A 17,184-nucleotide genomic window follows, 5' to 3' on the forward strand; every position below is an offset into this window, starting at 1 on the left:
CAAAACGGTTTATTGTGCTGCTGCATCACCACACCTTCAAGTCTCAACCACTTTGCTCATGCTATTCTCTGCCTAGGAAGCTCCTCCCAATTCTATGCATGCCTTGAACCCATCCTCCTTCCCATCAATATCCACACCTTATATTAAAACACTCAGAAGCCAGTGAACACTCTGATGTTTGTATTTTTTTTTTTTTTTTTTTGAGACGGTGTCTCGCTCTGTCGCCCAGGCTGGAGTGCAGTGGCCAGATCTCAGCTCACTGCAAGCTCCGCCTCCCGGGTTCACGCCATTCTCCTGCCTCAGCCTACCGAGCAGCTGTCACTACAGGTGCCCACCACCTCGCCGGGCTAGTTTTTTCTATTTTTTAGTAGAGATGAGGTTTCACCGTGTTAGTCAGGATGGTCTTGATCTCCTGACCTCGTGATCCGCCCGTCTCGGCCTCCCAAAGTGCTGGGATTACAGGCTTGAGCCACCGCGCCCGGCCTGATGTTCATATTGATGCTGAATAAATAAATGTAGGCACTGCTGGAGGATATAATTGAAACAAAAGATATTATCATCAAGATGTTAATGATCTGAGGTAACAGGCATCACAACAGAAACTCTTAAGAGTATGCTAGCCATTAAAACATCATTTTGGCCGGGCGTGGTGGCTCACGCCTGTAATCCCAACACTTTGGGAGGCCAAGGTGGATGGATAACCTGAGGTCAGGAGTTCGAGACCAGCCTGGCCAAATGGTGAAACCCCATCTCTACTAAAAATACAAAAATCAGCTGGATGCGATGGCACGTATCTGTAGTCCCAGCTACTCAGGAGGCTAAGGCTGGAGAATCACTTGAACCCAGGAAGCAGAGGTTGCAGTGAGCTGAGACCGCACCACTGCACTCCAGCCTGGGTGACAGAGACTTGGTCTCAAAAAAACAAAAAAATTAGCCGCTGAGCCGCTGTTGTGTCTGTTGTGTGCACTTTTAGACCCAGCTATTGGGAAGGCTGAGGTAGGATGATCGCCTGATCCCAGGAGGTTGAGGCTGATGTGAGCTGTGACTGTGTCACTGCACTCCAGCTGGGTGATCTACTAGTAGGCACAATCATCATAGAGCGCTCTATAGCCGTGAACTCTTGGCTTAAAATTGCAATATTTTGGATGGTGTTTATCAAGAACGGTTGGCATAGGTGCCAAGGAGCCCTCTGATTAGAAAGGTCATTGGTGGCAGGCAGAGTCCCCCTTACCATCTCATACTTGTATGTGGTCCTCTGGAACATGCTCTTGGTCCTCTGGATGTAGAGGAGGATGTTGGCAAAGACCCGGATGGCATCCTGGTAGCGACGCATCATCAAATATGCAAACCCAACATAATAGTATGTGGTGACCTGGCACTCTGGCACGCGGGAATACATACTCTGCAGAAGGAGGTGGAACATACATCCATGAGTCTCAATTCATCCTAGATAGAACCAGAGGTAGAAACACCAAGAGTTTTCCCTGCAGAGCCCTGAACTATCCAGAGGAAGCTCTGCAGTTCCAGAGTTTGAGAGCCCATCTTCCTATTCATCAATTAAGTTGTATGTTTTGAGGAATCCATTTTCTTAGCTGTAACAAGAAGGTTCTGGATCAGGTAATTCCTAAAATCTCTTTCAGCTCCAAAATGCTATACATCTCAGTTTTGTTATTTTTCCTTGTTTTTTAAATTAAGTCCTTTTGGACAGGGAAGACAGAAACACATACACACACGAGCCAAACACCAAATAAAAAGTATCTGTAATATTTTTCTGTGGTTAGGAAGAACACAACAGCTAACCATGTATCAATGAACATACCATCTTAGAATTACATCTTTACTTCTTTTTTTTTTTTCTGGGACGGAATCTTGTTCTGTCATCCAGGCTGGAGTGCTATGGTGTGATCTCGGCTCACTGCAACCTCTGCCTCCCAGGTTCAAGTGATTCTCCTACCTCAGCCTCCTGAGTAGCTGGGATTACAAGTGCCCACCATCACACCCGGCTAGCTTTTTTTTTTTTTTTTTTTTAATGTATTTTTAGCAGAGACAGGGTTTCGCCATGTTGGCCAGGCTGGCCTCGAACTCCTGACCTCGAGTGATCCACTTGCCTCAGCCTCCCCAAGTGCTGGGATTACAGGCGTAAGCCACTGCATCTGGCCTTCTCAATCCTTTAGCAAAACGTGAAGAATAAAGAACTGCCATGGGCCGGGTGCAGTGGCTCACACCTGTAATCCCAGCACTTTGGGAGGCCAAGGTGGGTGGATCATGAGGTCAGGAGATTGAGACCATCCTGGCCAACACAGTGAAACCCCATCTCTACTAAAATAAAATAAAATAAAAATTAGCTGGGCATGGTGGCACATGCCTGTAGTCCCAGCTACTCAGGAGGCTGAGGCAGGGGAATTGCTTGAACCCAGGAGAAGGAGGTTGCAGTGAGTCGAGATGCGCCACTGCACTCCAGCCTGGCGACAGAGCAAGCTGCCATGATCACTCCATTTTGAAAACAGAATAAAAAACTGTCATTAACTATCAAAATCGTCCCGGTCCAGCTTTTTACCACAGCTGTTTGCCCAGTTTTAGTCTCAACTTTCAATGGCCTGAGGGAAGAGTCCTCTTTCCTCTCCTGGAAATTTGTCCTAAGAGATCAGAGTGGTTCTCTAGAAATACATATTCTGGCTCTGGCAAGAAGGGCCAGAGGCAACAGGCATCACCTTCTTGTTCAGTTCGATGTTCTCCAGCACCTTGATAGCCTGGTAGTAATCTCCTAACAGGGAGTGCAGGCGGAGGAGCCCAACCAGGCTGAAGTAACCAAGCATTTTGTACAGGGAGTGCCGCCCATACTCCCCAGCCACACTCTCGGGGTCACCTGAAAAAGAGAGACACCGTGAATACTCTGATAGGAGGCAGGTAAAGGCACGTATACCTGACCTCTGATTGTTACTCAGTAGGCATCTCACCTACTGCCAGCCTTGAAAGCCTCCCTCAATTGGGAATAACTTCAAAGGAATACCAAGAAACAGCAAAACCAATCTTATGCTAATCTTAAATTTACCAATATTTGCTTACAGGGTGGCAGTTCAGTCTGCTTATTTTTTTTTGGTCCCAACACATGAAAAGGCCCCTCTCATCAGTAAAATACATCCATGAACACTCCTCCTTTCAGAACGCACATGAGGTCAAACTTATTTTCCTAATAATAACACTAAGATGCTACTTGCCCTTCCCAATGAGTTGAATTTTACATGATGCAAACACTATGTTGGGTAGAATTACTGTTAACTTAAGCATAAATCAGGTAGCGACACAAAATTGTACCGATAAGTCACTGTATTGTTCCTTGCCATGCATTTGCACTAAAAGAACTAGTCCTTTGCCAGGCATGGTGGCTTGGACCTGTAATCCCAGCTACTTGGGAGGCTGAGGTGGGAGGATTTGCTTGAGCCCAGGTACCATATCTGAATAACCAGAGTTTGTATCAGTTTTTGTTGTTGTTATTTGTTTGTTTTGAGACAGAGATCTATGGAAGTGCTACTGCATTTTGGCCTGGGTAACAGAGAGACTCTGTTCTTAAAAAAAGACAAAAAAAAGAAAGAAAATCCTTTTTTCATGGAGTATCATTTTTACTTGAAAGAACAACTGATACACAGCTGAGCGCAGCTCATGCCTGTAATCCCAGCACTTTGGGAGGCCGAGGTGGGCGTTATCACTTGATGTCAGGAGTTTAAGCCCAGCCTGCCCAACATGGTGAACCCCGTCTCTACTAAAAATACAAAAATTAGTCGGGTGTGGTCGTGCGCACCTGTAGTCCCAGCTATTGGGGAGGCTGAGGCAGGAGAATTGCTTGAACCTGGGACGCGGAGGCTGCAGTAGGCAGAGATTGTGCCACTGCACTCAAGCCTGGGCTACAGAGCAAGACTCTGTCTCAAAAAAAAAAAAAAAAAGGGAAAAAGAGCCGGGCGCGGTGGCTCAAGCCTGTAATCCCAGCACTTTGGGAGGCCGAGACGGGCGGATCATGAGGTCAGGAGATCGAGACCATCCTGGTTAACACGGTGAAACCCCGTCTCTACTAAAAAATACAAAAAACTAGCCGGGCGAGGTGGCGGGCGCCTGTAGTCCCAGCTACTTGGGAGGCTGAGGCAGGAGAATGGCGTGAACCCGGGAGGCGGAGCTTGCAGTGAGCTGAGATCCGGCCACTGCACTCCAGCCTGGGCGACAGAGCAAGACTCCGCCTCAAAAAAAAAAAAAAAAAGGGAAAAAGGGCGCACATTTTCACAAAAATGAAGTAAACCTGTCACACCTCAAAGAAAAGAACTGACAGTGTTTGCTACCAATAAAACAATTTAAAGGTTGGGCACAGTGGCTCACACATGAAACCCCATGAGTTCAAGATCGGCCTAGGCAACAAAGTGAGACCGTGTTTCTATTAAAAAAAACAAAAACAAAAAAACAGCCAGGTATAGGTGCACATCTGTGGTCCTAGCTACTCAGGAGGTTGAGGTAGGAGGATCACTTGAGCCCAGGAGGTCGAGGATGCAGTGAGCCATGATTTTGCCACTGCACTTCAGTCTGGGTGACAGAGTGAGACCCCATCTCAAAATAAATAAAAATTCAAGCTATTAAGCAAAAATGGAATTTTGTAAAACTTGTATCTGCCACTACAAGCTCTATAGCTGACAAATAAATGCTTACCTGATGTCAGTGGCAAAAGTAACAAATGTGACTTTTTAAAAAATATGTAATAAAATGTGTTAACATTTGGAAGATCTTTATAACTCAGTGAACCAATTTTTTTTTTAAAAATCACACATGGCCAGGCACAGTGACTCACGCCTGTAACCCCAGCACTTTGGGAGGCCGAGGCAGGCAGATCACTTGAGCTCAGGGGTTCAAGAGCAGCCTGGCCAACATGGTCAAACTCTGTTCTACTAAAATTACAAAAATCAGCTGGGTGTGGTGGTGCGTGCCTGTAATCCTTCCTTTCTATATCCTGGGAGGCTGAAACAGAATTGCTTGAACCCCGGAGGCAGAGGTTGCAGTGAGTTGAGATCATGACACTGCACTCTGCCTGAGTAACAGAGTAGATTCTGTTTCAGGAAAAAAAAGTCACACATGGATGTAAGGAACTCATTCAAATTACAGGAGTGACCAATAACGTTAATATAACAAAAGAAAAATTCACTAATACAGTTTCAGATTCCTCACTGCACCTAATCTGTATGAAACTACCAATGGTTCTTTCAAAGTACAGGGTGAGTATACTTCTATAAATGCTTGTGACCAGAAGTGTTCTGGATTTTGCAACTTTTAATATCTGCATACATCTAAAGATATATCTTTTTTTTTTTGAGACGGAGTCTCACTCTGTTGCCCAGGCTGGAGTGCAGTGGTGCCATCTCAGCTCACTGCAACCTCTGCCTCCCTGGTTCAAATGATTCTCTTGTCTCAGCCTCCCAAGTAGATGGGATTATAGGTGCCCACCACCAAGCCCAGCTAATTTTTTGTATTTTTAGTAGAGATGAGGTTTCACCATGTTGGCCAGGATGGTCTTGAACTCCTGACCTCAGGTGATCTGCCCGCCTCGGCCTCCCAAAGTGCTAGGATTATAGGTGTGAGTCATGGCACCCGGCCCTAATGAGGTATCTTAAGGATAGGATTCAAATCTGAACATAAAATTCAATTATTTTTCATATATGTCTTATACACACAGCCTGAAAGTAATTTTATTATAATCTTTTAAATAACTTTTGTGCGTGAAATAAAGTTCTGACTGCAACTGGTCACATGGGCTTGGGGGTAGAATTTTCCATTTACGGCATCATGTGGGTGCTCAAAAAGTCAGATTTTGGAGCATTTCAGACTTCAAATTTTCAAATCAGGAATATTCAACCTATACATACTACTACATGGTATAGTATCAAAGAAAATCCTCTCCAATAATCCTGGCACTTTTGGGAGGCCAAGGCAGGATTGCTTGAGCCAAGGAGTCCAAGACCAGACTGGGTGACACAGCGAGACCCTGTCTCAAAAACAAACAACAAAAAACTCCTTCCTTTCTATATCTGTGTGAAGCCAGATTTTTTCTTTTTCTTTTTTTTTTTTTCCAGATAACCTCTCGCTCTGTCGCCCAGGCTAGAGTACAGTGGTGTGATCTCAGTTCACTGCAACCTTTGCTTCCTGGGCTCAAGCAATCCCCCCACCTCAGTCTCCCAAGTAGCTGGGACTCCAGGGGCACCCCGCCCACCATGCTCGGCCAACTTAAACACATTTTTTGAGACAAAGTCTTACTATATTGCCCAGGCTGATCTCAAGCTCCTGGGCTCAAGCGATCTTTCTGCCTAAGCCTCCCAAAGTGCTGGGATTACAGGTGTGAGCCACAGTGCCTGGGTCAGATTTTCTTTATGTGCTTCAAACAAAAGAACACACTGCAACAGATTGAATGCAGAAGCAGAAATGAGAAGCCAGCTAACTTATATGAAGCCAGACAGAGAGATCGGCAAAAATGCCACTCTTCACTTAAAAAAAAAAAAAAAAAAAAAATTTTAAAGTATAGATACATTTTGTGGTTCTCAATATTTTAACAGGGTAAAGTGGCTCTGACACCAACACGTGTGAGAAGTGCTTATCTAAACAAAAGCACTGGAGACACAGTAGAAGTGTTTACAAACGTAAATCTCAACATGCTGGTTCAGTGTGTTGGCCAACGGACTCCCAAGCCCCAGAGCCCCCAGCATGAATACTCTGCTACTGTTTGTACTCGAGCAACTACAAAGAGTCAACAGACCACCATCTAAGACATGGTGACTCATCTGCTTTACTTGCAAGATTCTATTCATTTAGAACGGACGGCAAGCAGCTGGAAATTCGCAGGCCGCAGCTGTCGGCCTGCTGCACTCACCTCCGCTTGTGTATACTTCCAACTGTCGGTTGATGTTGGATTTGTCTACCAGGGAATGAAGGACATTGAGGACACTGTGAACATTCCAGATTTTGGGATTGGAACGAAGAAAGTCAATCTCCTCCTCTGACTTCTTGGCAGTCTTACAGCGGTACTGACTGAATGACTGAAACTGTTGAGGAAGAAAGGAAATATGCAGTAGTGGTATAAGCCCAAAGTGATCGTCCATGTGCACAATGCTGAAAACGAGGCAATGCTCTGGCTCTGGACTGGGCGAGGTGATTGAGACGTCCACTTCTCATTCTAAACCATTCTGTACACTGTTTTTCAAAGCCATCTTTGACTAAGCTGTGAATTTTGTTCATTACTGAATGTTACTACACAGTGAAGTAAAAATCTCTAGGATTAGAGGTAGTCTGTGGTAAAAACATCCAATCTGGGCCGGGCGCGGTGGCTCAAGCCTGTAATCCCAGCACTTTGGGAGGCCGAGACGGGCGGATCACTAGGTCAGGAGATCGAGACCATCCTGGCTAACACGGTGAAACCCCGTCTCTACTAAAAAATACAAAAAAAAAAACTAGCCGGGCGAGGTGGCGGGCGCCTGTAGTCCCAGCTACTCCGGAGGCTGAGGCAGGAGAATGGCGTAAACCCGGGAGGCGGAGCTTGCGGTGAGCAGAGATCCGGCCACTGCACTCCAGCCTGGGTGACAGAGCCAGACTCCGTCTCAAAAAAAAAAAAAAAAAAGAAAAAAAAAAACAAACATCCAATCTGGAGTCAAACACAACCTAAAGTCACTTCCTATCTCTGGGCCTCACAATGCAGTTGAGCTGGTCACCAGAAACACCACAGGGGCTCTTGTACCAACTATTCAGATGCAACTAGACCGTGGCACGGCCTGGGTTATGAGCGGTGATGTGGCAGTAGGTATCTGCACGTGTGAGCCTTCCCTACCACAGCTGATCATCAGTTCCCAGACTATGTCCTCTCTACCACTCTCAACCAGAGTCATCTGGCCAAGAACAAGGAACACAGAGAAGACAGGCCACAGGAATCCGTTTGGGACAGAAGTAGAACCTGGAAGCACTGCTGGCCTGGCTCCATCAGTCACATAGATGGAACACAACAGACCTGCCTACTCAATTTTTTTTAAGTTCTCTGGTTGAATTTGGTGTGCATCAGGTTTGGAAATCACAGACCTAAAACCTAGGTCTTAGAAGCTCTAAGACTGTTCTTCAACTATTCCAGCAGGGATCAGTGGCTTACCCCTGTAATCCTAGCACTTTGGGAAGCTGAGGTAGGCAGATCACTTGAGTACAGGAGCTCAAGACCAGCCTGGGAAACATGGCAAAACCCTAACGCTATAAAAAATACAAATGAATTAGCCAGGAATGGTGGCAGGCGCCTGTAGTCTCCACTACTAAGGAGGCTGAGGTGGGGGCATTGCCTGAGCCCAGGAGGCAGAGGGTGCAATGAGGTGAGGTTGTGCCACTGCATTCCAGTATGGGTGACAGAGTAAAACTCTGTCTCGAAACACAAAAAATTATCTTTATTCTAGAGTGTGGGACAAAAAATTGCTACTCTTTTTTTTTTTTTAGACGGAGTCTCGCTCTGTTGCCCAGGCTGGAGTGCAGTGGCACAATCTTGGCTCACTGCAAGCTCCGCCTCCCAGGTTCACACCATTCTCCTGCCTCAGCCTCCCGAGTAGCTGGGACTACAGGTGCCCGCCACCTCGCCCAGCTAGTTTTTTTGTATTTTTTAGTAGAGACGGGGTTTCACCATGTTAGCCAGGATGGTCTCGATCTCCTGACCTTGTGATCCGCCCGTCTCGGCCTCCCAAAGTGCTGGGATTACAGGCTTGAGCCACCGTGCCCGGCCGCTAATCTTATAATACAAAAACAAAGAATATGCCAAGCACAGTGGCTCACACCTATAACCCCAGCACTTTGAGAAGCTGAGGTGGACGGATCACGAGATCAAGAGTTTGAGACCAGCTTGGCCAACTTGGTGAAACCCCGTCTCTAGTAAAAATACAAAAATAGGCTGGGTGCAGGGGCTCACGCCCGTAATCCCAGCACTTTGGGAGGCTGATGCAGGTGGATTACCTGAGGTCCGGAGTTCGACTCCAGCCTGACCAACATGGAGAAACCCCGTCTGTACTAAAAATACAAAATTAGCCAGGTGTGGTGATACATGCCTGTAATCCCAGCTACTCGGGAGGCTGAGGCAGGTGAATCGCTTGAACCTCAGAGGTGGAGGTTGTGGTGAGCCGAGATCGCACCCTTGTACTGCAGCCTGGGCAACAAGAGCAAACCTCTGTCTCAAAAAAAAAAAAAAAAAAAAAAACCCACAAAACACAACAACAAAAATAGCCAGGCATGGTGGCACGTGCCTGTAATCCCAGCTACTCAGGAGGCTGAGGCAGGAGAATCGCTTGAACCTGGGAGGCGGAGGTTGCAGAGAGCTAAGATCGTGCCACTGCACTCCAGCCTGGGTGACAGAGCAAGACTCTGTCTCAGGAAAAAATAATAATAATAATAATAATAATATCCAGAATATATAAATAATTCTCAGGCTGGGTGTGGTGGCGCTTACGCCTGTGATCCAAGCACTTTGGGAGGCCGACATGGGCAGATCACTTGAGGTCAGGAGTTCAAAACCAGCCTGGCCAACATGGTGAAACCCCGTCTCTACAAAAAATACAAAAAAAAAAAAAAAAAAAAATTAGCAGGGCGTGGTGGTACACACCTATAATCCAGCTACTCGGGAGACTGAGGCAGGAAAATCGCTTGAACACAGGAGGTGGAGATTGCAGTGAGCAGAGATCGTGCCACTGCACTCCAGCCTGGGTCAAAAAGACATTGTCTCAAAAAAAAAAAAAATCCCACAAAGAATTCTCATAATGCAATAAAAAAAGTAATCAAATAGAAAACAGTGATGATTACTTCAAAGAAAACAAAATTGATGATTAACATGAGAAATCAGAAAAGTAAGATTTTTTTTTTTTTTTTTTTGAGACGGAGTCTTGCTCTGTCACCCAGGCTAGAATGCAGTGGCACGATCTTGGCTCACTGCAAGCTCCGCCTCCTGAGTTCACGCCATTCTCCTGCCTCAGCCTCCCGAGTAGCTGAGACTACAGGCGCCCACCACCATGCCCGGCTAATTTTTTTTTGTATTTTTAGTAGAGATGGGGTTTCATTGTGTTAGCTAGGATGGTCTCGATCTCTTGACCTCATGATCCGCCCGCCTTGGCCGATTTTTTTTTTCATTTTTGAGAAGGGGTCTCACTCTATTGCCCAGGGTGGAGTGCAGTGGTGTGATACTGGTTCATTGCAACCTCCGCCTCTCAGGTTCAAGTGATTCTCACCCCTCAGCCCCTGGAGAGCTGGGAGTACAGGCATGCGCCATCACATCCAGCTAATTTTTGTATTTTTAGTAGAGACGGGGATTCACCATGTTGGCCAGGATGGTCTCGAACTCCTGGCCTCAAGTGATCTGCCACCTCGGCCTCCCAGAGTGCTGGGATTACAGGCATGAGCCACTGTGCCCAGCCAGAAAAGTATGAATTATCATTTCTTTCCCACTGAACTGACAAAAATTAGACAGACTGATAATATCCAGTATAGAAAACAGTTGCTCTTGGCTAGGTGTGGTGGCTCATGTCTATAATCCCAGCACTTTTGGAGGCTGAAGAGGGAGAACTGCTTGATCCCAGGAGTTCAAGACCCCATCTCTGCAACAAATTAAAAATCAACTGGGTGCACCTGTAGTCACAGCTACTCAGGAGGCTAAGGTGGGAGGACTGCTTGAGCCCAGGAGGTCTAGGCTGCAATGAGCTGTGATCACACCACTGCACTCCACCCTGGACCATAAAGGCAAGACCCCCATCTCTTAAACAAACAAACAGAAAAACCAACAGTTGCTCTCAAACACTGCTGGTAGTAGCATAATTTGATACAGCCCATTGGTGGGGCAATATATTACTATTTATTATAATTCAAAGTGATTGAAATATTCTTTATCTTGATTGTGGCAGTGTACACATTTGTCAAATCTCATCAACTGTACACTGATAACTGGTACACTTTATTGTATAAACTACACCTCATGGCTGGGCATGGTGGTTCACACCTGTTTTTTTTTTTTTTTTTTGAGACGGAGTCTCACTTTATCGCCCAGGCGAGAGAGCAGTGGTACAATCTCAGCTCACTGCAACCTCCGCCTCCCGGTTTCAAGCAATTCTCCTGTCTCAGCCTCCTGAGTAGCTGGGATTACAGGTACTCGTCACCATGCCCGGCTAATTTTTTTGTATTTTTAGTAAAGACGGTGGTTTCACCATGTTGGTCAGGCTGGTCTCGAACTCCTGACCTCATGATCTGCCTGCCTCAGCCTCCCAAAGTGCTGGGATTAACAGGCACAAGCCAGTGGCTCATCTTTACTTAAATAAAGAAAAAAACTACACCTCAGTAAGCTGACTTTAAAAAACTTAAAAAGTAAGTATCGTTCAAGCCACAATTCTACTTCTAGGTAGTGATCCCTAAAAATTTGCCTACGTATAACATATATATGGATATTCACTGATTCACTGTCTGTAACTGTGGAAACTGACAACCCAAACATTCATCATCGGAGGCATGGTATACCCACAGCATGCATACTGCAGTAAAAGAACAAGTCAGGTCTATGAAAACATGGTTTAAGTGTTAACAAGTCACAACAAATAGCACGGTACAGTACGTCACCATTTTTGAGGCGATCTCTCTTTATATAGTCATGTTTACGTAAATGCCTGAGAGACATCAACAAGGTGCCTTTCCTTCCAGACGGTAATTAATACCTCTGCAAAAGCAAGGAAGGCAGGCACTTTCACTATATCTGTAGTTTGAAAAAACAAAAACCAATGAAAGAGAGTGGCGAGGAAGAGCCACCTACCCCATGTGGCATCTACCTGGCCAGGAGGAAATACACCAGGCACTCACTGACCCTCACTGGACAGTCTTTGCTAGAAAGCACTGTAAGCCCCTTAACGAGAACACCGGCTAAGCCCAAGGAATTATGATTATCTTAAGAGGGATAAAGAAAATCAGCACGGATGATCCTTCTTCATTTGCTCTAAGTCAAAAGGACTGCTATTCATCTATAAGTATTCCAAATAAGAGGATGTCACAAGCCAAGGAGCCAGAGGGCAAACAAGGCCAGTGCAGTTTGTGGTCTTTGCTATAAAAGGCACTGAAGCTTAAGTGCCTTTTGAGCAGGAAGCCTCTTTCTCAAGGAGCACTATGAAGGTTTCTCAGCTCACCACTCCTAACACTTCAGCACTTTGTATACCCAACGTCTCCCTGGTTCATGGAGTTCCAATAACATCTTTATTAAGACACCAATTTATCCTGAAATAACCAGTTAGAGCTATAGACAGAGCACAAAGGGGGAAAATAATTTTATTTCGTCAAATGACATACTTTTTTTTTTTTTTTTGAGACGGGGTCTCACTCTGTCGCCAGGCTGGAGTGCAGTGGCAAGATTTCGGCTCACAGCAATCTCCGCCTCCCGGGTTTAAGTGATTCCCCTGCCTCAGCCTCATGAGCAGCTAGGACTACAGGCGCACACCACCATGCCCGGCTGATTTTTTGTATTTACTTTAGTAGAGATGGTGTTTCACCATCGTGGCCACGATGGTCTCCATCTCAGACCTCGTGATCCGCCTGCCTAGGCCTCCCAAAGTGTTGGGATTACAGGCGTGAGCCACCACGCCCAGTCTATTTTATGTTTTGTAGTCTCTATTTCTCGAACTCCAGAACTGAACAGATCCTACTGCCTTGGCCCCAAAAACGCTGGGATTACAGTTGTGAGCAACTTTGTAGTTTGTATTTTTACATAGAAGGGCTGGGCTAAATAAGATGGAAAAGAATAATGATGGCATTGAACATCATCACAATGAACAGGCAACATGTATTAATTATTCTGTGACAGGCACTATCCTAAGCACTTTATACGTAGTATCTCAGTAACATTCACAGCAATTCCTGTTTTAGAGATGGGGAAACCAATGCACAGTGTGGTTAAGTAATGTGCCCACAACAGAACATGTTACTATTTTAAAATGGGCCAGGAAACCAGGCGCAGTGGCTCACTCCTGTAATCCCAGCACTTTGGGAGGCCAAGGACGGTGGATCACCTGAGGTCAGGAGTTCAAGACCAGCCTGGCCAACATGGAGAAACCCCGTCTCTACTAAAAATACAAAAATTAGCCGGGCATGGTGGTGGGTGCTTGTAATCCCAGCTACTTGGGAGGCCGAGACAAGAGAATCGTTTGAACCCACGAGGCAGAGGTTGCAGTGAGCCAGGATCACGCCACTGTATTCCAGCCTGGGTAATAGAGCGAGACTCCATCTCGAAAGAAAAAAAAAAAAAAAAAAGGCCAGTAAACAGCAAAAATCTGAACTTTCACCCCCAGGCCACACAGCTGCTGTCCTTTATTTGCATTTGGCACAGTTCTTAGTCGACCTTGAACAGTAACTCCTGAGGCAGGTGATATTCTCCTTGTGATGAAAATGTTCTATTGTATTCTGATCAAGCATACACTTAAGTAACCACCACCACAATCAAGATATAGATGGCTGGGCATGGTGGCTCACTTTGGGAGGCCAAATCAAGAGGCTCACTTGAGGCCAGGAGTTCAAGACCAGCATGGGCAACACCGCAAGACCCTCATCTCTACAGTAATATAAATATCCAGGCCTTGTAGTGGCAGCTACTCAGGTGGCTTAGGTGGGAAAATCACTTGAGCCCAGGAGTTCTAGGCTGCAGTAAGCTATTATCACACCACTGCACTCTAGCCTGAGCAACAGAATGAGACCCTCTTAAATTAAAAAAAAAAAAAAAAAAAAAAGGCCGGGCGCGGTGGCTCAAGCCTGTAATCCCAGCACTTTGGGAGGCCGAGACGGGCGGATCACGAGGTCAGGAGATCGAGACCATCCTGGCTAACACGGTAAAACCCCGTCTCTACTAAAAAATACAAAAAACTAGCCGGGCGAGGTGGCGGGCGCCTGTAGTCCCAGCTACTCGGGAGGCTGAGGCAGGAGAATGGCATAAACCCGGGAGGCAGAGCTTGCAGTGAGCTGAGATCCGGCCACTGCACTCCAGTCTGGGCGACAGAGCAAGACTCCGTCTCAAAAAAAAAAAAAAAAAAAAAAAAAAAAAAGGTACAGAACATTTCCATTGTGTGGGTAAAGAAAGTGAGGCAGCCGGGCACGGTGGCTCACACCTGTAATCCCAGCACTTTGGGAGGCCAAGACGGGCGGATCAAAAAGGTCAGGAGATGGAGACCATCCTGGCTAACACAGTGAAACCCCGTCTCTACTAAAAATACAAAAAACTAGCTGGGCGAGGTGGCGGGCGCCTGTAGTCCCAGCTACTCGGGAGGCTGAGGCAGGAGAATGGCGTAAATCCGGGAGGTGGAGCTTGCAGTGAGCTGAGATCCGGCCACTGCACCCCAGCCTGGGCGACAGAGCGAGACTCCGTCTCAAAAAAAAAAAGAAAAAAAAGAAAGTGAGGCTCCGAGTTTAAATAGCACATCCCTGTTACAGAGCTACCAGCAGGTGGCAGCACTCAGGTTAGAATCCACTTCCACCTGGCTCCAAAGCCTGTGAAGCCTGTGTTCTTCCAGCCAGATCACCTAACAAGGTCAAGTAAGAGCCTGATGACCGTCAGGAGCTGAACTTATCGACTTCCAGCTTCCTATCTGGAGAGCTTAGGCTTCACTTTCTCTTCAGAAAGCCAATGGAAACTGGAGTCTACTGCCATGGGGTATTTTATACTATAATAGGGATATTTTTACACCATGCAGCTTTTTTTTTTTTTTTTTTTTTTCTGAGACGGAGTCTCGCTCTATCGCCCAGGCTGGAGTACAGTGGCCAGATCTCAGCTCACTGCAAGCTCCGCCTCCCGGGTTCACGCCATTCTCCTGCCTCAGCCTCCTGAGTAGCTGGGACTACAGGCGCCCGCCACCTCGCCCGGCTAGTTTTTTGTATTTTTTTTAGTAGAGACAGGGTTTCACCGTTTTAGCCAGGATGATCTCGATCTCCTGACCTCGTGATCCGCCGGTCTCGGCCTCCCAAAGTGCTGGGATTACAGGTTTGAGCCACCGCGCCCGGCCACCATGCAGCTTTTTTACAAAAACAATAGTAACAGCTATTCCTGGCATGGACCAGTTATTTCAAATTAGGCTAAAGCTGACCAGATACCTGGTAGATGAACTCATCAATGATATCCCAGAGCCACTGGTTGGGTAGTTCAAGAGGAGCAGGACCATCGGCATCTGTGCAGGAGATCACAGAAAAGTCAGATTCAAAGCAGTGACTCTGCCCATTCCATAGGCTGCAGAATACTTTGTAATTTCTCTCTGAAAAGGACTATGAATCACAAGACCTCCCCTTTTCCCACCTACACATTAAGATCCTGCTTAAAAAAAAACAAAACAAAAAAAAAGCTGGAGGCCAATGCTGAACCTCATCATAACCACACCCAACCCCTTGGCCAAATCTCAGACTCACTAAGAATGTAGTTGAAGAGATTGCAGTAGTTGTAATAGGATTCAAACCTCTGCTCCAAGGAAGGTCCCCCCTGTAAAGAAAACAGAGATATCAAGATACAGATATTTAATTTTAATGTGTTTTACCAATGGTATACTGTGATAGCTGTGAACAAATACATTAGAATTGGTATCTGTCCTCTCCTTGGTAGTATGTAAATACATAAGTGAGAGGGAAGACAAAGTCCTATAGCAGTTGAGGCACTGAATACTGCAACATGAGGTTAGGTTCTACAGCAACAGACCTTAAATGACCCTCAGAGCAGGCATGATGATCTGGCAAAGCAGAGAGAAGGAAAACTGTTTCAGAAAAAAACCACACTAGCAAAGGCGAAGAAGTTAAATTGTGGCACCTAAAGGCTAGTGAGTTAGAGAAGATAATGCTGCACCGGGCATCACTGGACTATGGGCCAGGAATGTAGCAGTCTTCCAATGCCAAACAAGAATCCAGGTCAGGGGGCCTGCAAGTCTATTCCACCATCTGTTTTGTAAATAAAGAAGTTTTACTGGAACACAGCCATGCCCACTCATTACATATTGGTTTTAACTGCTATAAAGACATACCTGAACAGATTTGACAGAAACCATCATGGCCTGCAAGCCTAAAATATTTATTATCTGACCCTCCACAGAGAAGGTGGCTGACCCTTGGTCTGGGCTTTATGTTGCTTGCATCTGAGAACCACTGATGGTTTCTGAGCTGGGGAACCATACCATGAACAATGTATTTGTGATGGAGAAGAAACAACTTTGGAGTCAGTCCCACCTCTTATCAACTGTGGGGTTCTCACAAGGTATTTAATCTCTCTGTAAAATGTGGGCAAGCCGGGCGCGGTGGCTCACGCCTGTAACCCCAGCACTTAGGGAGGCCGAGACGGGCGGATCACGAGGTCAGGAGATCGAGACCATCCTGGCTAACACGGTGAAACCCCGTCTCTACTAAAAATACAAAAAACTAGCCGGGCGAGGTGGCGGGCGCCTGTAGTCCCAGCTACTCTGGAGGCTGAGGCAGGAGAATGGCGTAAACCCGGGAGGCGGAGCTTGCAGTGAGCTGAGATCCGGCCACTGCACTCCAGCCCGGGCTACAGAGCAAGACTCCGTCTCAAAAAAAAAAAAAAAAAAAAAATGTGGGCAAAAGATTGTTGACTAGTCACAATTAAGTAAGATTATGTAGCTGGGTGCAGTGGCTCACGCCTATAATCTCAGCACTTTGGGAGGCTGAGGTGAGCAGATCACTGGAACCCAGGAGTTTGAGACCAGCCTGGGAAACATGGCAAGACCCCATCTATGTTTTAAAAAAATTATGTAAGGTGCTTAATACATTAAGCACAATCTAAGCATATTCAATGAAAAACTACTCCCCAGGGGCTTAAAACTGATCATTTATGTGGGAGCCCTGGTACCTAGTAAAATTATAGCATCAAAAAACTTCTGCTGAATCTTCATCTACAGACTGAACAGAGAGATTAGAGGTCGTAAAAGCAGCTATACTATGGGCTGTGGTGTCATGGTGTTCCCAAAAAAGCAATGTACACATAATGGCTAGATTCTTAGCATATCCACAAAGCACCTGAACTTCAGCATCAATGGTGGTAGGAATCTTTACTCTTTTTTGTTTTTGATACAGAGTCTTGCTCTGTAGCCCAGGCTGGAGTGCAGTGCTGCGACCTCAGCTCACTGCAACCTCCACCTCCCGGGGTCA

The 17,184-nt window shown here is 46.1% G+C and overlaps 1 protein-coding gene across 1 annotated transcript in view; it reads right to left on the bottom strand.

The window, feature by feature from the left end:
• EIF3L (eukaryotic translation initiation factor 3 subunit L) overlaps nt 1-17,184 on the bottom strand; it is a 44,556-nt gene that overhangs the window by 14,543 nt on the left and 12,829 nt on the right. Inside the window, exons 6-10 of the mRNA XM_073006725.1 lie at nt 15,445-15,514; nt 15,136-15,209; nt 6,896-7,067; nt 2,712-2,866; nt 1,232-1,402 (exon numbers count right to left, since the gene is read on the bottom strand). Of these exons, the coding sequence (XP_072862826.1) occupies nt 1,232-1,402; nt 2,712-2,866; nt 6,896-7,067; nt 15,136-15,209; nt 15,445-15,514 (642 nt within the window). The remainder of the gene's footprint in view (nt 1-1,231; nt 1,403-2,711; nt 2,867-6,895; nt 7,068-15,135; nt 15,210-15,444; nt 15,515-17,184) is intronic.

Source organism: Chlorocebus sabaeus, chromosome 19, assembly GCF_047675955.1.
Source record: "Chlorocebus sabaeus isolate Y175 chromosome 19, mChlSab1.0.hap1, whole genome shotgun sequence".
NCBI lineage: Eukaryota > Metazoa > Chordata > Mammalia > Primates > Cercopithecidae > Chlorocebus > Chlorocebus sabaeus.